This window comes from Neoarius graeffei, chromosome 24 (assembly GCF_027579695.1).
Source record: "Neoarius graeffei isolate fNeoGra1 chromosome 24, fNeoGra1.pri, whole genome shotgun sequence".
Taxonomy (NCBI): domain Eukaryota; kingdom Metazoa; phylum Chordata; class Actinopteri; order Siluriformes; family Ariidae; genus Neoarius; species Neoarius graeffei.
The window spans coordinates 51,096,645-51,118,906 of NC_083592.1; the positions used below are offsets into that span (position 1 = coordinate 51,096,645).

Here is a 22,262-nt window from a genome sequence, read left to right on the forward strand (position 1 = left end):
CTATAAATTCCACACCACTGACCAACAATAAATGGATAAAAAGTAAACTCTGATACTTGAAAATATCCTCAGAAACTTTGCTTTCCTCTTTACACAGGCAGAATGTGTCGTGTTAAAGTGTGTAAAGGTTTGGACTCAATTGTAACAAAAATAAATGCATGTAAAAAAGGTGACAAATAGAATTTAATTTAATTCTAGAAACAAAAATATTGTGACACCAAAGTTTGAGCTTTTTTTTTTTTTATTGATCAGTGATCAGTTCTCTACAGCCATTTCACATCTTTTACACGACAGCTTTCACAAGCTCTTGTTTACTATTAATTTAATTGTAAATATATTAGAAAAAAATTAAGGGGTCAAGTTTGATTCATCAGTGCATGAGCATCAGGAGGTTGATGGGAAACGAGCTCAATGTCGATGAAGAGACAGAAGAATGAATGATTCTACAGGACTGATCCAGGATCAGGGTTTAGATTAAAAAAAAAAACCCTGTGGATCAGAAGTGCTGACCTGGGATTAGTTCGTATCCTGGGGACGAGTGTGTAACCCAGCCTGAGTTCTGACAGAAATCAGGATCGTCTCCACGACGTGGTGAGATTTCTGAGCTCGACTCCGAGTGTGTGTGGTGGTGGTGGTGGTGTGTGTGGGGGGGGGGGGGGGGGTAGTGATGAAAGTGTGGAGACAGGAGCAGGTGGTGTTTAAGGTGCCGTGGTGTCGTGGTGAGTGTTGGACCCTGCGGCGTGTCCTGAGTCGGCGCCGTGTGAGCTGTAGAGCTCCTGTACGGCTCTCTGAGTCTCCGCCGTGTCCTCTGGGTAGTGGCTCTGCAGCTCTTCGTTGGCGGTGTAGTGTGTGTCGGAGAAATCGCTGAAATAGCGGCCAACCTCCGGGTGACTGATTTCCAACGGAGCAGAGTGTGGCTCCAGATTCTCTACACACACACACACACACACACACACACAGAGACACAAAGTGTGAGAGACACACAAAGAGACACAGAGAGAGAGAGAGAGAGATGGTGAAACACAAAGAAAGAGAGAAAAAAAAAAACACAGAGACCGACACAAAGAGAAAGGACAGAGACACAAAGTGTGAGACACACACAGAGAGAGAGAGAGAGAGATGGTGAGACACAAAGAGAAAAAACACACACACACCGACACAAAGAGAAAGGAGAGAGAGACACACACAAAGAGACACAGAGAGAGAGAGAGAGAGAGAGAGAGAGAGAGAGATGGTGAGACACAGAGAGACCGACACAAAGAGAAAGGAGAGAGAGAGACACACACAAAGAGACACAGAGAGAGAGAGAGAGATGGTGAGACACAAAGAGAGAAAAAAAAAAAACAGAGACCGACACAAAGAGAAAGGAGAGAGAGACACAAAGTGTGAGACACACACACACGGAGAGAGAGAGAGAGAGAGAGATGGTGAGACACAAAGAAAGAGAAAAAACACACACACACCGAGAGACCGACACACAGAGAAAGGAGAGAGAGACACAAAGTGTGAGACACACACAGAGACACAGAGAGAGAGAGAGATGGTGAGACACAAAGAGAGAGAGAAAAACACACACACAAAGGAGAGAGAAAGACAGAGGGAGAGGGGAGACACAGACACGAGAGAGACAGACATACAGACAGTAAGATGCAGAGAGACACACACATACACAAAGACGGAGCGAGAGATAGTCAGGAACTTTAGTCGGAGTGGCACGTGTTCTCGGCACAGAGCCCACGGTTCCACTCACCCTGAGCGGCGTATCTGCACGTGCCGTCCTGCACCAGGACGTTATAAAATGGCTGATTGGCACCGTGGCTCAGCTGATGCACTCGCATTGTGGCGATCCACTCCGGACTCATGGAGCATTTCGGATCCCATCCGTAAACAACGCAGTTATAACCCGACCTGCACGGAACAGGACATGGGGGAAAACAAACAAACTCTCAAACCATCCTCCAGAGGAAAACCCTGTCTCACACAGACTACTCAATTCTTTTTCATCAGTCCAACTATTTCCTGTTGTTCAACACACAGCCTCATCCTCGAGGGAGGAGTGAGCAGCTCGTTGGCAGCACCTCGGAGCGCTTCTTTGCCTAGCAAAACTTCCAGAGAGATATTCAAATCAGACAAACTGCCACGGCTTTTCTCACACAGGTGTTTCTGTCCACGAGACGTAAACACACACCTCTTGTGTTTCATGATGAGGCCGACGGAGTACTGCACTTGGCTGTGTTCAGGAGCGCTGCGTCTCTTCACCTCGGCCTCGACGGCGTGTCTCTTGTGCTGGATGTGTTCCAGCGTGTGCTGCACCAGGTAACCCACAGCGCCGTGCTGAGACGGATCCAACGCCTGGATGTGCTGCAGGATGTCCAGCACCTGATGCAGGCGGAGATACGGAGAGAAGGAAAAAATGGCAAAAAGGCCCTGCCAGATTCTGGTGCTTTATTAGACGGCGTTTAGAAAATATCAACGGATGTTAATACACTGGGTGTGAAGTAACATAGATGGGATACCACAACACACACACACACACACACACACTCACACTCCTAGGGGGAAATTTAGTGTCACCAGTCTACCTACTGACATTATAAACAATAAATAAAAATTCACCAGCAGGTCACTTATCCTGAATTTTTACCTTTTTTTTTTTAATTAACGCAAGTTGCTTGACATTTTAAAGGGGCAATATGCAACATTGTAATGGTGTTTCTAAACCTCTCGAGTTTCTTCTTCTCTCATTACATAAACATACGCAGTGGATTCAGTTTGGTATAACTGAGAAATCTGGTTTTATTACAACTGCAATTCATTTCCGAGCCAGCAGAGGGCAATAAAAACCAAAAAAAAAAAAAAAAAAACTGCTCTATTCACCAAAACACGTAAACGTAAAAATTCATGCAAGTCACGATTTGATTTTCCCACGATATTTTTGAAAAAAAAAAAAAAAAAAAAAATATTACCAAAAAAGCAACATATTCCGCCCATTCTTTACGAACATGAATATTCCTTTTGTTAAAAACATCAACTTTTCATTTTCTGAATAACCAACAATAATTATTTACTCGCATTTGTAAAGGTTGGAGTAAAATATAACCTAGCAACTAAAATAGGCCTTTTCTTCGTAAACTTTTACGAGCATTTGTAATTCCTTTATTTGTTTCTCGTGTTTATCTTTCAGCAGTCTGTTTAAAAAAAAAAAAAAAAAAAAAAAAAAAAAAAGCACGCTCTGATTTCTTCTCTATCTGTAGCCGCTTTATCCTGTTCTACAGGGTCGCAGGCAAGCTGGAGCCTATCCCAGCTGACTACGGGCGAAAGGCGGGGTACACCCTGGACAAGTCGCCAGGTCATCACAGGGCTGACACATAGACACAGACAACCATTCACACTCACATTCACACCTACGCTCAATTTAGAGTCACCAGTTAACCTAACCTGCATGTCTTTGGACTGTGGGGGAAACCGGAGCACCCGGAGGAAACCCACGCGGACACGGGGAGAACATGCAAACTCCGCACAGAACGGCCCTCGCCGGCCACGGGGCTCGAACCCGGACCTTCTTGCTGTGAGGCGACAGCGCTAACCACTACACCACCGTGCCGCCGCTCTGATTTCTTGTTAAATTTATTTGTATAGTCAGTCGATCGCACACCAGCTCTTTCGTACTTTAGATCTGCCGTGTCCGAAATCGCTCCCTACTCACTATACAGAGCACTATATAGTGAGGACGCCATTTTGTAGTGCTGTCCGAAACCTTAGTGAGGATTATTTACACCTTATATAGTATAGTGCACTCAAAGTATCCCACAATGCATCACGGAAAGTAGCGTACAACCGATGGTCACTAACCAAAGCAATATATCCCATCATGCACTGCGGTCGCGCTGAAAGAAATCAAATTAAAAAAAGTCTCAAATTTGATTTAATAAAAGGCAGCGGCAAAGAAGAAAGAAAGTATTCGGCCGTGATTTAAAAGAACTGAAAGCTGCAGGTACTCTGTATTGATTAATGTTGGAAATGCGCTCAGTATAATATGGATTTATCACAAAAATACATGCATGTGTTTATCATTTTGAAAACCCACCAGCCGACTGATCTGGCACGTTTTAATCGTGCGACAGTAATGACGTAAATACCAGCGCGACAGAGTCCTGTCCGAAAGCGTTTTTTCATTTTACCAACGAGCTCACTCACTATATAGTCCTCTATATAGTAATTCCCTATATAGGGAGTAGTGAACGAGTGTGCGATTTAGGACACAGGGCTGGGCTTTTTGTTTTTCTGGTAGCATTACAGCTGTGAAGTCATGTGTATTCCTGCTATTGTGTGTTATTGTGCCCTCTGCTGTCTAAACAGTGCAATTACAGCTCGGAAAAAAACTAAAAAGATTACACAGCCTGAGAAAAAAAGAAAGAAAGACTTTATTCATCACACACTTGTGAAATTTCCTCTCTGCATTTAACCCATCTGAAGCAGTGAACACACACGTGAGCAATGAGCACACACACATACCCAGAGCAGTGAGCAGCCATGCTAACAGCGCCCGGGGAGCAGTTGGGAGTTCGGTGCCTCGCTCAAGGGCACCTCAGCCCAAGGCCGTCCCATATTAACCTAACCTGCATGTCTTTGGACTGTGGGGGAAACCGGAGCACCCGGAGGAAACCCACGCGGACACGGGGAGAACATGCAAACTCCGCACAGAAAGGCCCTCGCCGGCCACGGGGCTCGAACCCGGACCTTCTTGCTGTGAGGCGACAGCGCTAACCACTACACCACCGTGCCGCCCAGCTGATAATAATCATCTCATCTCATTATCTCTAGCCGCTTTATCCTTCTACAGGGTCGCAGGCAAGCTGGAGCCTATCCCAGCTGACTACGGGCGAGAGGCGGGGTACACCCTGGACAAGTCGCCAGGTCATCACAGGGCTGACACATAGACACAGACAACCATTCACACTCACATTCACACCTACGCTCAATTTAGAGTCACCAGTTAACCTAACCTGCATGTCTTTGGACTGTGGGGAAAACCGGAGCACCCGGAGGAAACCCACGCGGACACGGGGAGAACATGCACACTCCGCATAGAAAGGCCCTCGCCGGCCACAGGGCTCGAACCCGGACCTTCTTGCTGTGAGGCGACAGTGCTAACCACTACACCACCGTGCCGCCCTGTTATAAACTGAATTGTCATAAATTTGGATTGCGATTCATCATTGCACGACATATCGTTACATACCTGGTGTTTATCTCAGCTGCTTACTGAATTTACAGCTTTAAGAGTGACGTTTTCTGTATGACCAACTGAAGCAGAATAAATAGAGTAAAATTTGGATAGTTTAAGTTGTAAGCCAGTGCTGAATTTTATGAATGAATTGAACGTCTATTCCAAATACAGCATTGTATTTCCTGCTCTGGTGTTTATTGAGCCTTGAAGCTGTGAATAAAGTGCTGACCTTCTCAGGCCAGATGCCCAGATGGAAGTAGAGTCGTGCCTGCAGCAGGAGATACTGCACGTTATCAGGATCGATGGTGAGGTAGAGATCCAGAGAATCCCTCAGCAGCTGGTACGACTTCTCACTGCCTTCTCTGTACAGAGAGAAAAATAATGCAATACCAACAACAACAAAAAAAAAAGGTGGTAAATGTGCTTCCAATCAGAGACTAGAATTATTAAAACAAAAATATTAAGGGAAGAAAATATGACCGATGACGATGTGGAGATCACGTGGTGGTGCTGCCGAGCCGTACTCACCCCCTCTTGCCGATGTTGAGCAGGTTACCCACCATGCGCAGCAGCAGCTCGGTGGTGCTGATAGAGCTGTAGTAATCCGCCGTCACCTGCTGTCGGATCAGGTACTCGCACTCTTTCGCCGTCAGCTGCTTGCCTTTCCCAAACGCGTCGATGTAAACGTAGTCGTAGATATCGCCACTGCTGCAGGGGACAAATAACAGCAAAGAGGGACGATTGGCAAAAAAAAAAAAAAAAACTCAACAACAACCTGAAAATCAGAGCGTGGTGAATAATGTAAAGAATGTAAGGATTCATTTGTCTGTAATATACAGTAAACCTGTGATTTGACTTAAAGTCAAACAAAACCCAAAAATAAAACACTGATTTCCGATCACGGCAAGTGCCCTGATGTGGCCTCCGCACGTTTAAATTATAAAGTTTTATTTTTAACAACAATTTGTTATAATAGTTAAAAATGAGCTTACCTGGATGCAAAAATGTGCGCTGAAACTGGATATCCGGCCGTGACGTTAACGGATCACTAGTACACCATTTTCCTTCGTTACACAGAGCCATCAAATAAAGGCTTCTAATTCTAAAACAATCCCGAGGCGCCACTGCACATGCTCTCTCTCTCTCTCTCTCTCTCTGTGTGTTCACTGCTTCAGATGGGTTAAATACAGAGAAAGAACTGTGTTGCAATGTTTTTGTGACAAATAAATGCTTCCAATTCTTAAAATAAAAAAAAATAAAATCCCCAGGCGCCACTACGCTCCCTCTCTTTTCACTGCTTCAGATGGGTTGAATACAGAGAAAGATCACTGTGTGGTCATGTTTTTGTGACAAATAAAGGCTTCTAATTCTTTAAAAGAAAGAAAAAAAAAATCCCCAGGCGCCACTACGCTCACTCTCTCTCTCTCTCTCCACTGCTTCAGATGGGTTGAATACAGAAAAGAAACTTCACTGTGCCATCATGTTTTTGTGACAAATAAAGGCTTCTAATTCTTTAAAAGAAAAAAAAGAAAAAAAATCCCCAGGCGCCACTACGCTCACTCACTCTCTCTCTCTCTCTCTCTCTCCACTGCTTCAGATGGGTTGAATACAGAAAAGAAACTTCACTGTGCCATCATGTTTTTGTGACAAATAAAGGCTTCTAATTCTTTAAAAAAAATTTTTTTTAAATCCCCAGGCGCCACTACGCTCTCTCTCTCTCTCTCCACTGCTTCAGATGGGTTAAATACAGAGAAAGAACTGTGTTGCAATGTTTTTGTGACAAATAAATGCTTCCAATTCTTAAAATAAAAAAAATAAAATCCCCAGGCGCCACTACGCTCGCTCTCTTTTCACTGCTTCAGATGGGTTGAATACAGAGAAAGATCACCGTGTGGTCATGTTTTTGTGACAAATAAAGGCTTCTAATTCTTTAAAAGAAAAAAAAGAAAAAAAAAATCCCCAGGCGCCACTACGCTCACACGCTCGCTCTCTCTCTCGCCACTGCTTCAGATGGGTTGAATACAGAGAAAGAACTTCACTGTGCTGTCGTTTTTGTGACAAAGGCTTTTAATTCTTTAACCCTTTGGTGACTGACCCCTTGAAAATGGTTCCTCCAGGAACGATGACTTCAGTTGTCAAGACAACGGAAAAACTAAAATACAAAAACAAAGATACGTCACAATGTTCTTGTGCACAAAACAAAATGCTCTTGTATTTTAGTTTTTCCGTTGTCTTGACAACTGAAACGTCATCGTTCCTGGAGGAACCATTTTCAAGGGGTCAGTCACCAAAGGGTTAAAAGAAAAAAAAATCCCCAGGCGCCACTACGCTCACTCACTCTCTCTCCACTGCTTCAGATGGGTTGAATACAGAGAAAGAACATCACTGTGTTGTCATGTTTTTGTGACAAATAAAGGCGTCTAATTCTAAAAATCTAACCTGAAGTTTTCTGTCACCATGTGATTTTTACCAACAACAAAATACGCAAAATCAACAGGCTTCACTTTTACGAAGTTTAAGTCTTACTCGGCTAGAGAACGCATACGGAGCATGGACACAGATACTAGTTCACAATCGATTCTTGCCATCTAAAAAAAGATCGCTTTTCTCAGTGAATAAAAACAGGACATAAAAATACAAGGAAAAATCCACCTGAACGCTTGACGCTCGGCATCTTCAGGGTTGTTCACGACAATTTAGAAGCGATGTATCCACTAGATCTCAGCCTCGGTAAGTCGTGTAAGTGACGTCACAATCTCGGATTCTATCATGTAATTTGTACTCAGAGTACGATATCTGAGCCTCGGAGAGAGTAAGACGTCAGCGCCCAGGGACGCTGTACGAACAAGTGAACACTCGGAGATGTTTTGTATGGATATCGGTCAGTATAGAGGAGTTTACTTTTGGGGTTTTGTTAATCTTTAATGCAAACTAGGAACAACTGATACAAAGACTTGGAGGATGTATGGTCTGTATAAAGTACGTGTATTAATAAACGGATTAAAATCGTGGTCTTATTTAGCGAAGAAAAAAAAAAAAAATTAAATGACTAATATGGTGAAGTTTTCTGTGAGATGTTGTTTATTTAAACAGTGTTGGAAGAAATCTTCAGTGTCAGAAAAAAAAAACAGACCAAAACTCGAGCCTTTAAGCCAGTATCTCACTGGGCTGCGACAAATTGCGAACGTCATTCGCAAGAGTGTTTCAAAAGCGTCTTGAAACATTCGCGGGGCTTCTCGATTTCCTCGCATGAGTCGCAAAGTGTCGCTCTTTCATCGCTGAAATTTTGAACATGTTCAAAAAATAGCCCCAAATACGTCACTGGTGTCGCAAAGCCGTCGCGAACCCTTCTCAAGTCAGTTTCCGCGAGACAGGAAGTGCGAGTGTATCTCACTGGGCTGCGACAGCCTGCGACTAGTTGGAGACACAATTGCGATAAAATATACAAATATCAATTCAGTGTGATTCCAAGTGAAAATTGTCGCTAATTCGCATAATTTATCGCAATTGTTGAGTCTCCAACTAGTCGCAGCCCAGTGAGATACTATCCATAGCGCCCAAATAAGAACAGTGCAGGAGTTCATTTCCATAACGGAACCTGTAAACAGTTTCTCACCGGAATTAAACAAACAAACAAACAAACAAACAAACCAAAAAAAAGTCTGTTCACGGTTCCAAGAGAAACTACAAGCGTCCTCAGTGAGGAATGCGATCTCGTGCTGAGAGCGTGTACCTCGTCCGGCGCTGGCACCAGCGGAGCAGGAAGTGATTGGGGAAGTTGACGGGCTCCAGTCGGACCCCCAGCTTCCTGGCGAGTGTCATATAGAGCACAGAGAGACTGATGGGAATTCCTGTCTTCTGCAGAAGCACCTGACCGGAAGATGGGATGAGGACAGGGATCAGGGATCGGAGTACAGCACGGGGAAAGAGTGTAAAACTCCAAGTAGCTGTGTAAGAGCGAGTGGAACGACGTACCTGGTGTATGTAGGAGTTCATGGGGTTGTAGTAGTCGCTTTCATTGCCTTTAAACTGCAGCTGGTCGTACAGAACAGCGTTGAGGGCACAGAGGAGCTGGCGCTGGAGCTCAAAGTCTTCCACTATTACACACTCGCCTAGAAACACAAAGGAAGCTTGATACAGTTACACATGTTACAGATACATCGAGAACATGGTTTTTCAGGCATTAGCTTCTCATCTCTAGCCGCTTTATCCTGTTCTACAGGGTCGCAGGCGAGCTGGAGCCTATCCCAGCTGACTACGGGCGAAAGGCGGGGTACACCCTGGACAAGTCGCCAGGTCATCACAGGGCTGACACATAGACACAGACAACCATTCACACTCACATTCACACCTACGCTCAATTTAGAGTCACCAGTTAACCTAACCTGCATGTCTTTGGACTGTGGGGGAAACCGGAGCACCCGGAGGAAACCCACGCGGACTTTTCAAGCATTAATCAATACCAAAATGAGGAACCGACTCAATATTAAATCAATCAGAACGTCCTGGAACGTTTTATTTCGCTCTGTTCAGTGAGGACGGTTGGTTCAACGAAGATTCATATTGATTTAAAAAAAAAAAAAAAAAGTTCATGATGTGACTGTCCTGATTTAAAGAAGGAAAAAAAAAATCTGGTGTGCACCTGATATAATTTTGGGATTAAATCCGAAAGCATCATTTCTAACATCTTTGCTTCTGTAAAATCCAATTTTATTATTATTATTATTATTATTATTATTATGAGGCCTGATGCCTTTATTATTTTGAAATGTGACCAATAAATTTTGCGTAGGGCGGCACGGTGGTGTAGTGGTTAGCGCTGTCGCCTCACAGCAAGAAGGTCCGGGTTCGAGCCCCGTGGCCGACGAGGGCCTTTCTGTGCGGAGTTTGCATGTTCTCCCCGTGTCCGCGTGGGTTTCCTCTGGGTGCTCCGGTTTCCCCCACAGTCCAAAGACATGCAGGTTAGGTTAACTGGTGACTCTAAATTGAGCGTAGGTGTGAATGTGAGTGTGAATGGTTGTCTGTGTCTATGTGTCAGCCCTGTGATGACCTGGCGACTTGTCCAGGGTGTACCCCGCCTTTCGCCCGTAGTCAGCTGGGATAGGCTCCAGCTTGCCTGCGACCCTGCAGAACAGGATAAAGCGGCTAGAGATAATGAGATGAGAATTTTATCATTAGCTTTATATATTTATTTAGATTTCAAAATAAACATCCCTGTGGCTCTCGGTGTCGCACTCACAGGATTTCAAAATTTGATGATTAAAAAAAAAAAAAAAAAAATTCCACATGATTCTCTTGCCATAGCACCAATGGGATTCCAAAATAAACGTCCCCGTGACTCTCTTGCCATAACATCAATGTGATTTCAGAATAAACGTCTTTGTGGCTCTCTTTCCATGGCATCAATGTGATTTCAGAATAAAAAAGTACGGGTCTCTCTTGCTATGGCGCCAACTGGATTCCAAAATAAAAGTCCCCATGGCTTGCTTGCCATAGATAGCACCAGTTGGATTCCAAAATAAAACATCCCTCTGGTTCATTTGCCAGGACACCAACAGGATTTCACAATTAAAAAAAAAAAATCCATGTGGTTCTCTTGCCAAGGCACCAACGGGATTTCAGAATGACAAAAAAAAAAAGTCCATGTGGCTCTCGTCATAGCACCAGTGGGATTTCAAAACACAAGCCCTTCCTCGAGTCACATGGAGACTCATGGAGGAAGAACAGCTACCAAACTCCATCAAATTAGATTCTTTTGCATCGCATCATATCGTATCACGTTGAATCAAATCGTGTCGATTGCACTGCATAGCAATGGGGTGAATCGTATCGTATCACAGTCATTTCTTCATAATCTTTAATGCGTCAGATTGCTGATAATGCAGAAATCCATCGTCCCTAAATCCCTAGTATTTATGTTTAAATAGCATCCATAAAAATCTCACGTGTGCATTCACACACTTGGACTTCTAGGCTCATTCTTTATAATGCGACATGTTGATTTTAAAGTTAGTTAGCTTGGATGAAGAGTGAGCTTTGTTTCACTTCAGAAATGTGTTTCTGTAAAGCTCCAAGTCTCATCGTCTTCACTGCATGGAAATCCTTCGTTCTCAGTGACGCAGCGATAGAGCATGATTCCCCAAAACAGCATACAGGTTAAAGGAGAACTAAAGGAAAGGTGTTTTTTATTATCAAAATTCTATTTCTCATTTTATTAAATATCGGAACGCATTTTTGATCGCTATTTTGTCGCTGCTATAGCAAGTTATGAGTGTTTGAAATACACTCTGCAATACATCAGTCCATATGTCAAAGCAATGGCCGTAAACGAGATTCGCTGAGACCTGTGCGAGACATCGTAGGACGGAAGTAAAACGTACAGCGGAAATCAAAGTGACCGACATCTGCCGACGTCGTCAAAAGACGCGCGTGCCCTCTTTCAAATGCTGACGTAATCAAGCCGGAAGTTTTGTTTGTTTTGATAGCGATCAGGAAAGTTTGAAAAAAGTCGGCAGTAATCGTCATTTAAACTCGTTTTTGTGCAATACTTCGTTTGGAAAGCAGTTTTCAAAATGGTGGCACCGACACCTGGCTGACTCTTGACGTTTCGAAGTCACGCACAAGTCTCATGAAGATCGCGCGGATAAGCGACGCCTGCCGTGGACCAAACGAACTAAATTCAACACGGCTAAAAACCAAATAGGCCGATAAGTATAATATTTAAATTGCAATTAGTTGCCAATACGAGTCACGATATAAGGTTACTAAAACCGAAAACGTAACTGAATAATATGTTAATTAAGGTGGTGTTTATATTAGACCGTATCAGCGGATCATCAGATTAACTTTTTAAAACGATTCGTGTGCACACAGCAATGCCAATACACGGATATGCTAATCACATGACTAATCAGACGGCACGTCACATGATCCCAGTGCATATCGGGCATGCGCAAGTCACTCACCACTTGCAAGTGGAAGGATGGCGAGCGAACACCTTCTCCAGCAGATAAACACACCTGGCTGTGATGTTCATGTTCTCACTGAGTTTAAGCGCCTGAAGGAGGTAAACAAGTTGAAATGTGTAAATAAACCTCAGTGCGGCTCAGCGCTTCCTCCTGCGCTCCAAATCACTCCGCCCTGAACAGCGAGTGCCCTCTGGAGGGTGCACACTCCGGCCCTACGCAGCTCACAGAGCATGCGAGTGAAGCGCACGAGCAGTGATTCGGGACTGACCCGCTGTGTGTGTGATCCCAACGCCAGCGAATCAGGAAGGTGGATGTCACAGTGACGTTGTCCAATGACGACGTCAGCTAGAGCTCAGCACTGCGTTTCCTCGTTCCTCAATGTTTACACAGCACTGGATCAGATACGAACTGGGTTGAATACGTGGGCCCTGGCGGATTCAAGTTGTTCCGCCTGTGGAGTCGTTTCCCAGCGTTTTAATGTGAACGGACAGTGCATCCGCGATGAAAACGAGACGGATACGGTCTAATGTAAACACCACCTAAGAAATAAAGCAAGTTTAAAAATGACTTCAGTTCCCCTTTAAGACCGATTTTCACTTCAAGCGTTGCCTCTTCAAGTGTTTTTTTTTTTTTCCTCGCTTTTGCGTTAGGTTTTACATTTAAGAACTTTCACCTGCATCGAGGAAAACGCTCCTCAAAACGTTCCCCCTCTTATTTTTATATTTCGTCATTTCAGGTCGTCTGTTCAAGATTGTGACAACTTGAACGAGGCTTACAACGAATATCACCACCTGGTTTTGGAGTTTAATATCGTATCACATGATATTTTTTTAATGTGTATCAGAAAAAGAGCATGGGATCAGACCAGAACTGGTACTGCTGCGTCCCTAAAACCGAATACCGGCTTACCTTGAGCTGATCTCAGGCTGGGATGAGAAGCGTTTTTCACTCGTAGATATTTCTTCACTTTCTCTGTGATGTCGTCCAGCTGAGCAGAAATACTCTCCAGGGTGACATCAGCCAGGGGATTACAATACTGATCCACTAATACAGCACCTTCACAAACAAGCATCATGTGGGATTTAAAGGAACAGTCCACCGTACTTCCATAATGAAATATGCTCTTATCTGAATTGAGACGAGCTGCTCCGTACCTCTCCGAGCTTTGCGCGACCTCCCAGTCAGTCAGACGCAGTCAGACGCGCTGTCACTCCTGTTAGCAATGTAGCTAGGCTCAGCATGGCCAATGGTATTTTTTGGGGCTGTAGTTAGATGCGACCAAACTCTTCCGCGTTTTTCCTGTTTACATAGGTTTATATGACCAGTGATATGAAACAAGTTCAGTTACACAAATTGAAACGTAGCGATTTTCTATGCTATGGAAAGTCCGCACTATAATGACAGGCGTACTAACACCTTCTGCGCGCTTTAGCAGCGCATTGATACGGAGTTCAGATATGAATGCGCTGCCGAAGCGCGCAGAAGGTGTTAGTACGCCTGTCATTATAGTGCGGACTTTCCATAGCATAGAAAATCGCTACGTTTCAATTTGTGTAACTGAACTTGTTTCATATCACTGGTCATATAAACCTATGTAAACAGGAAAAACGCGGAAGAGTTTGGTCGCATCTAACTACAGCCCCAAAAAATACCATTGGCCATGCTGAGCCTAGCTACATTGCTAACAGGAGTGACAGCGCGTCTGACTGCGTCTGACTGACTGGGAGGTCGCGCAAAGCTCAGAGAGGTACGGAGCAGCTCGTCTCAATTCAGATAAGAGCATATTTCATTATGGAAGTACGGTGGACTGTTCCTTTAATGTGTCATTAATGAGCGCAGGTTCGTGGACGTTTTCTTAAACGAGAACAACTTCTGAACAATAACATACTACGGAAGCCGAGAGAGGCCCTTCATATAATCCTTTTTTTTTTTTTTTAATTCACCTTGTTATCCCGAGATAACGACATAATTAATTCAGGATCTTGAGAAAACAACACAACTAATTCGAGATCTCGAGAAAACAAAACCGTTATTCCGTGATCTCGAGAAAACTAAATTATTTCATGATCTCGAGTAAACAGCTGAGAAATGGTTCATTCAGGTACACCAAGAGACTTGTGATATGCTGACTTTGGGGCTATTTCTCATTCTGTATCGACGCAACTTTGGTCATTAGAATGTCTGGAATAATCGATCACCTAATAAGGCAATATTTTGATCAGGGGTTGACACAGGGAGAGATTGCATTAAGTCTTTTAATAAGGGATAATTTCAAAATTAGTCCGCGGCACCTCCGCAGAAGACTGGCCCGCCTCTCTCTCAAGGCATCGTAAAAAGCCATTTCTGCTCTGTTACATGTCCGCCAATTTCTAAGTCTTCGTTGTCTGACCTACAGGGGGCGCAGCTCTGCTAGAAATCTCAGCTGTTTTCTCGAGATCATGAAATAATTGTTTTGTTTTCTCGAGATCTCGAATTAGTTGTGTTGTTTTCTCAAGATCCTGAATTAATTATGTCGTTATCTCAGGATAACAAGGTGAATTAAAAAAAAAGATTATATGAAGGGCCTCTCTCGGCTTTCGTAACATACCATGTCTCCTAACTTTTTTTTTTTTAAAACATGACAACAGCAACCCAATCTCAGAGATGCCTACCCCAAATTTTGAATTTCAGTATTCTTGAAAACCTTTTTCAGTATTTTGGAATGACTTTCAGTAACATTAATTTATGCGCATTTCCATTATAAAGAGGTGTATATACCAATATGTTTAACATTTAAATTATTAAAAAGAATTGTTTTGTGTGAATTGAATAAACAAAACACGAGCAGCCATCTCAATTGAATTTCCACTCGACAAATTTCTCGAGCATACAATATATCACATTTTTATAAATACAATAGTGTTCCCTGTTTGCAGACATTACGGTTGACGACCAATCATTGGTATTGACTGTAACTCCTCAAAAGTATTATATTATATTGCCTGGCAAAATGTTCTACCTGTTAACGGATTCTAATAACATTTAAAAACAATTTCTTATTTCATGCCAAAGAGAGTCTGACATTGTTATCTTAATGTCCCAATATATAAATACTTCAGCATAATGCTTCAGAAGAGACATTGAATAAAATGACATTTATAATTGTATTTAAAACAGTGGAATGATCAATTTTTTGCCACAATCCCAACAACACTAATCATAAAATTCTGTTTTTGATCAGACTACATGTACATTTGCACCTGCAACACTGAAAAGACTTTGAATTAAAGAAGTACAGCCAGTGTTTAATATTTCAGTGAATAAAAATCAGACATGTAAAAAGAAACTGAATAAGTTTAACTCACATTTCATGGCACTAATTGGCAAGTTCAACTCCAAGCACAGGTCAACCATCACCGCTTCAGCACGGGTCACGTTCCGTGTCTTTTCATCCACAGATTTCGTAAAAAACTGCTGGATACCCCCAGATTTACTTTCCGCCTGACTCGCCGTTTCAGCATACTCCATATGTTTTTTTTTGTAGTTGACATGCCGCGTGCAGTCATCGCGACCACCATGAGTGATGTTAATGTCAGTTCTACACAGTTTGCAGTGCGCGTATCCATTGCCCTTTTGACTGGGTGTAATGCACGGCCATTCTACCGTATCGAAAATAGCGCGAACAAATGTGCGGAATCTGCGCATGTCACGCACAGCATGTGTGGTTGTCGTAAAAATAAATAAATAGCCGTGAATCGCGCATGGATTGAAAAAGTCGCTTGGACATTTAAAAACAACTCACTGGAATTTTTTAAGACTTTATAATAATTCCGTACAGAATAACACTGTTTGCCGTAACATCGTATTTACGTAACTTTTCCGTACAAAATACGGCCAATCCGTACTAGTAGGCATCTCTGCTTAAGCCCCGCCCCTACATTAACTTGACACTCAGATGCTATATTGCTGAAATCAAAACACCGTGATGCATTTCTGACCTTCCAGGGCCGGCTGCTGTTCTGGAGGCCGCTCCAGAAAGACCTTCAGGCTCCTCAGGATGTTCTGTTGGCGAAGGAAGTAGAGAATTTTCTTTGCATAGTACTTCAACGTCAAGTTCTTCCTGAAGGAAAGACGGACACAAGTAGAGAACTTGTAAATACTCTGGAAGGAAAATAAAAGTAAAAGCAAAAGCGCCAAGGATTGAGGAATAACTCTGTTCGGACCTTCTATCCGAGTTGAGAATAGACAGGAGCTCGTCTTCACAGAAGTGTTCAGGCGCACCGAGAGACTCGATTTCTGTAAAGCTGTCGCCCAAAACCTGACCAACGCAAGGCTGAAACACACATCAGAGAACTAGGACTTTAAAAAAAAAAAAAATTCACATCTGGAGTATTTTACATGTATATTAACTCTTCTTTGAACATTCTTTGCTTGAAATCTTTTTTTTTTTTAACCAGCCAGAAAAAAATACATTGGAGGATGTGTACAGTCAAAGGTTCATGCGATGTGGATGGATTTCACAGAGCAATATGTCAGTCATTTAGTTACTAATAATGTTAATAACCCTCTTATGATCTCTAATCAATCACTCAACCTCGATATCCCTGAGCTCAGAGTGTAACCAGCTAGTATATTTCAAACAGAAACAGGAAAAAGGCATGATTTTGATTGGCTCATCTTGTTTCTCACCACAGCAGCTTAGAACATAACAAAAACAACCCTGCGATTATAGATACAGTTGTGATCAGAAGTTTGCATACCGTGACATGAACGTCATCTTGGATATGAAGGTCATGGCAATATTTGGGCTTTCAGTAATATCTCTGAACTGTTCGTTTTCTGGAGCAGAATGAATTTGGTGCAGAAGTTTTAATTTATTTGGGTTTTCTGAAATCAACACAGGGTCAAAAATTTGCATACGCTCACTTTGATTATTAATTCAGAGGTGCTGAAACCTCCAAAATGTCTCTTATCTTGCCAAGGCCGAGGCCTCTTAACTTCCTGTTAGTGATCATGATTGACTACAGCTGGTGGCTTTTCCGTGGCTTCATAAAAAGGGTTTGTTTACAGCACTCATTGGATTGTCCAACACACAGTAAATTGGGAAAGTCCAAGGAGCTCAGTGCAGATCTGAGAAAGAGGATCACAGATATACACAACTCCAGAATGTATCTTGGAGCCATTTCTAAACAACTGGAAATTCCAAGATCAATTCAAACAATTGTATCCAAGTTATTGTGAGGTGTAGTCACTTTGCCAAGCCACTCTGCTTCAAGAAAACCCAAGCGGTCACCCTCAGCCGAAAGGAAATTGGTTTGGATGGTCAGGAACAACCTGGGAACCACCATGGCACAGCCCTGCCATGAACTGGAAGCTGATGGATCACTGTCTACAGTTCAGATCACCATGGACTAAGAGGCTGCTATCCAAGAAATAACCTCCTGCTCCAAAATTGACACCTTCAATCTTAAGTAAAGTTTGAAGCTGAACATGAAGACAAAGAAAAAGCCTTCTGGAGGAAAGCTGTATGGTCAGATGAGACAACGATTGAGCTGTTTGGCCACAATGACCACCATGTACAGAGGGACACTGTACCAGCTGGTGGTGGTGGTAGGATCATCATGCTCTGGGGCTGTTTTGCTGCCAGTGGAACTGGTTCATTGCACAAAGTGGATGGAATAATGAAGGACGACCTCAGAATTCTTCAGCATAAACTATCAGAAACTTGAACACGACTTGGGACTTACAACAGGACAATGAACCCAAACACGCATCAGAGCTGGTTGTGGAGGATAAAGCAGGCGAACATTAAGCTTAAAACAAGTCCTGACTTCAACCCTACTGAAAATATATGGACCGTGCTTATAAGTCGAGTCCATGCCAAGAAGGAAGAAAAAAAAAAAAAAAAAAAAGCAAATTTAATTGAACTCTACCAATTCTACCATGAAGAGTCGTGAAATATCCAACCAGAATTCTGCCAGAAGCTTGTTCATGGTAAACAAAAATGTTTGGTCAAGGTGAATCTTGCAAAGAGACATTTTAACCAAATATTAGGTGTGCTGCATGTATAGTTTTGACCCTGTGTTGATTTCAGAAAACCTAAAGAAAATTGTGCACCGAATTACTGAAAGCCCAAATATTGCCATGGCCTTCATATCCAAGACGACATTCATGTCTCTGTATGTAAACTTCTGACCACAACTGTACATTAGATATATAGAATGACTTCACGGACATTTTATGAATACTATTTTAGCAGAATCACTGCACAAAATACTTTATATGACATGTATACATATTCAATGTGTTGCGTTATCCACCCATTCCAGATGAATAAACATCTGGAACGGTCATAACATATTCGAACCTGAAATCTATCGAGCATCAGTAACACACGCTTTTAAAATGACTTACAACTTCAGCAAAGAATCTCTTGGAAATGGACACGACGGTTCGCTGGATCTGGAGACAGACCCTGAGCCTGGTCCTGAATTCCTTCTGCCAATCATAGGACTCGTTCTGCCGATAAAGTTTCTGTAGCCGAGGCCACCTGCAAACAACCACAGAGTTAACGTTATTACAAAGTAATGATACTTTTATTTGAGTACAGTTTTTACATACTCTACCCACCTCCGAGTACAATACAGAGCCCTGTTACTGCTCATTAACAACCCTAATTCCAAAAAAGTTGGGACGCTGTGTAAAACATAAATAAAAACAGAACGTTAAGATCTGCAAATCTTGGAAACCCTACATTTCACTAAAAATAGTACAGAGACAACGTATCAAATGATGAAACTGAGGTGGGTTTTTTTTTTTTTAAATATGTTCATTTTTAATTTGATGTAAAATGATTGGGTATAAAAAGAGCATCCCAGAGAGGCGGAGTCTCTCAGAAGTAAAGATGGCGGGAGGGGTTCACCGCTCTATGAAAGACAAACTGTGCAACAATTTAAGAATAACGTTCCTCAATGTAAAACTACAAACAATTTGGGGCTCACATCATCTATGGTCCATAATACCATTAGAAGATTCAGAGAATCTGGAGAAATCTCTGTATGCAAGAGACAAGGCTGAAAACTGACACTGGATGCCTGTGATCTTCAGGCCCTCAGGAGACACTGCATTAAAAGCAGACACGTGTCTGTAGTGGAAATCACTGTATGGGCTCAGGAACACTTCAGAAAACCATCATCTGTGAAAACAGTTCATTACTGCATCCACAAATGCAAGTTAAAGTGCCATTCCACCATTGGATGTATTCTTTGGCATAAAATACAATATATTTTGACAACATACGGTATATAAATTGTATCACTAGATAGAGAAATCTTTTAGCTTCAAAATGATATATCAAACATAATTTTTTGACAAGTATATTAATTTTGCGACCAAAGTCACCTACCCTTTTAATTTCCGCGCGTGATGTCATCGGCAGGTTCCCCTTCTTGTGTACCACGTGACGTGTGACGTGGCACATATTATCAGCAATGGCGGATAGAACGCGATAAAAATAATACCAATAAATCTAGCTAATACCAATAAATCTAGCTAACTGAAAGATTAACTCAATTTTTCGCAATTTTTTTGGCCCCCATATACGAGGAGAAATGACTCTCTCACTTTGGGGGTTTCCTGGTCTAAAAATAGACCGACACGTGGTACACAAGAAGGGGAACCTGCCGATGACATCACGTTTCACTACCGCGCGGAAATTAAAAGGGTAGGTGACTTTGGTCGCAAAATTAATATACTTGTCGTTGTCAAAAAATTATGTTTGATATATCATTTTGAAGCTAAAAGATTTCTCTGTCTAGTCATGTTGTCATAAAATATATTGTATTTTATGCCAAAGAATACATCCAATGGTGGAATGGCACTTTAAAACCAGATGTAAACAATATCCAGAAACACCTCCACCTTCTCTGGGCCCGAGCTCTTTTACGATGGACTGAGGCGAAGTGGAAAACTGTCCCGAGGTCTGACGAATCAAAAGTAGAAATTCTTTAGAAATCATGGACACCACGTCCCCCAGGCTAAAGAGAAGAGGGACCATCCAGCTTATCATCAGTGCACAGTTCCAAAACCAGCATCTGTGATGGTATGAGGCGGCATTAGTGCACATGACATGGGTAGCTGGAACATCTGGGAAGGCATCATTAATGCTGAATGATATAAACACGTTTCAGAGCAATATGCTGCCATCCAGACAAAATCTTTTTCAGGGAAGGCCTTCCTTCTTTCAGCAAGACAATACCAAATTGCTTTCTGCACATATTAAAACTGCATGGCTCTGTAGTAAGAGAGTCGGGGTGCTAAACTGGCCTGCCTGCAGTCCAGACCTGTCTCCTGTTTAAAACATTTGGTGTGTTATGAAGCACAAAACGTGACAAAGGAGACCCTGAAGAAGTGAAATTGTGTATCAGGCAAGAATGGCACAACATTCCTCTTTCAAAACTACAGCAATTGATTTACAGAGTGTTGTTATAAGTGATGCAACACGGTGGCACTGTCGCAACTTTTTTGAAATGTCTTGCTGATATCAAATTTTAAAAATAAGCAAAAAAAAGAACTGAGTTTCAACAGTTGATATGTTGTCTTTGCAGTATTTTCAATGAAATACAGGGTTTTCGGGCGGCACAGTGGTGTAATGGTTAGCGCTGTCGCCTCACAGCAAGAAGGTCCGGGTTCGAGCCCAGCAGCCAACAAGGGCCTTTCTGTGTGAAGTTTGCATGTTCTCCCCGTGTCCGCATGGGTTTCCTCCGGGTGCTCCGGTTTCCCCCACAGTCCAAAGACATGCAGGTTAGGTTAACTGGTGACTCTAAATTGAGCGTAGGTGTGAATGTGAGTGTGAATGGTTGTCTGTGTCTATGCGTCAGCCCTGTGATGACCTGGTGACTTGTCCAGGGTGTACCCCACCTTTCACCCGTAGTCAGCTGGGATAGGATCCAGCTTGCCTATGACCCTGTAGAACAGGATAATGAATGGATGGAGGGTTTTTGTGATTTGCAAATTGTCTTGAAATGTCTTGCTGATATCAAATTTAAAAAATGAGCACAAAAAAAAACAAAAAAAAACTCAGTTTCAACAGTTGATATGTTGTCTTTGCAGTATTTTCAATGAAATATAGGGTTTTCGGGCGGCACGGTGGTGTAGTGGTTAGCGCTGTCGCCTCACAGCAAGAAGGTCCTGGGTTCGAGCCCAGCAGCCGACGAGGGCCTTTCTGTATGGAGTTTGCATGTTCTCCCCGTGGGTTTCCTCCGGGTGCTCCGGTTTCCCCCACAGTCCAAAGACATGCAGGTTAGGTTAACTGGCGACTCTAAATTGACCGTAGGTGTGAATGTGAGTGTGAATGGTTGTCTGTATCTATGTGTCAGCCCTGTGATGACCTGGCGACTTGTCCAGGGTGTACCCCGCCTTTCGCCCGTAGTCAGCTGGGATAGGCTCCAGCTTGCCTGCGACCCTGTAGAACAGGATAACGGATGGATGGATAGATAGATAGAGGGTTTTTGTGATTTGCAAATTGTCACACTGTGTTTTTATTGACAATTTACACAGTGTCCTAACTGTTTTTTGGAATCGGGGTTGTAGATCTTTCTGGTACTGCCCGGTTACTCAGGTGGTACTGTATACAGTGATGACAGTGATCATCTGTGTGTTTGCACTGTTTTTCACCATAAAGTCAGAGATTTTTTGCAAACTGCACCATGTGTGTAAATTCTAGGACGCACATTTGGTGATGTTCATGATTCCTCTTCTTGGATAATTAACCACTGAAGGCTTAGACTTCATACAGAACCTGTGCATTTAAAAATGAAGGCAGTGAACACACAGAGACAGATTTGAGGTCACCTGAGTTTGTACTGATGTCCCCAGACCTTCCCTCGGCTGTGACACACTTCCTGAAGCCGTTTGCAGCAGCAGGACACGTTAGAAATGTCGATGTGGCTCAGCACAGGGAAACACAGGATGTACTCCAGCAGCTCGGTCGGTAAATCCGTCAGCTTCTTCCCGCAGCTCTCTGATGGGGCTGAATTCGTTCCCAGCAGCCGCTCGCCACTGCAAGGCGTCGCCATCTTTTCTGT

At 42.9% G+C, this 22,262-nt stretch overlaps 1 protein-coding gene across 1 annotated transcript; it reads right to left on the minus strand.

Annotated features, from left to right (window-relative positions):
- Positions 1 to 223: 223 nt before the first annotated feature.
- On the minus strand, positions 224 to 22,262 carry fbxo21 (F-box protein 21). The gene is made up of 12 exons (XM_060907453.1): positions 22,030 to 22,262; positions 18,592 to 18,727; positions 16,401 to 16,510; positions 16,176 to 16,297; positions 13,108 to 13,254; positions 9,206 to 9,342; positions 8,964 to 9,100; positions 5,759 to 5,938; positions 5,460 to 5,592; positions 2,189 to 2,379; positions 1,751 to 1,908; positions 224 to 928 (listed from the first exon to the last, which is right to left on the minus strand). The coding sequence occupies exons 1-12, from the start codon at positions 22,251 to 22,253 to the stop codon at positions 699 to 701; spliced, it is 1,905 nt and encodes a 634-aa protein (XP_060763436.1). The 5' UTR covers positions 22,254 to 22,262; the 3' UTR covers positions 224 to 698.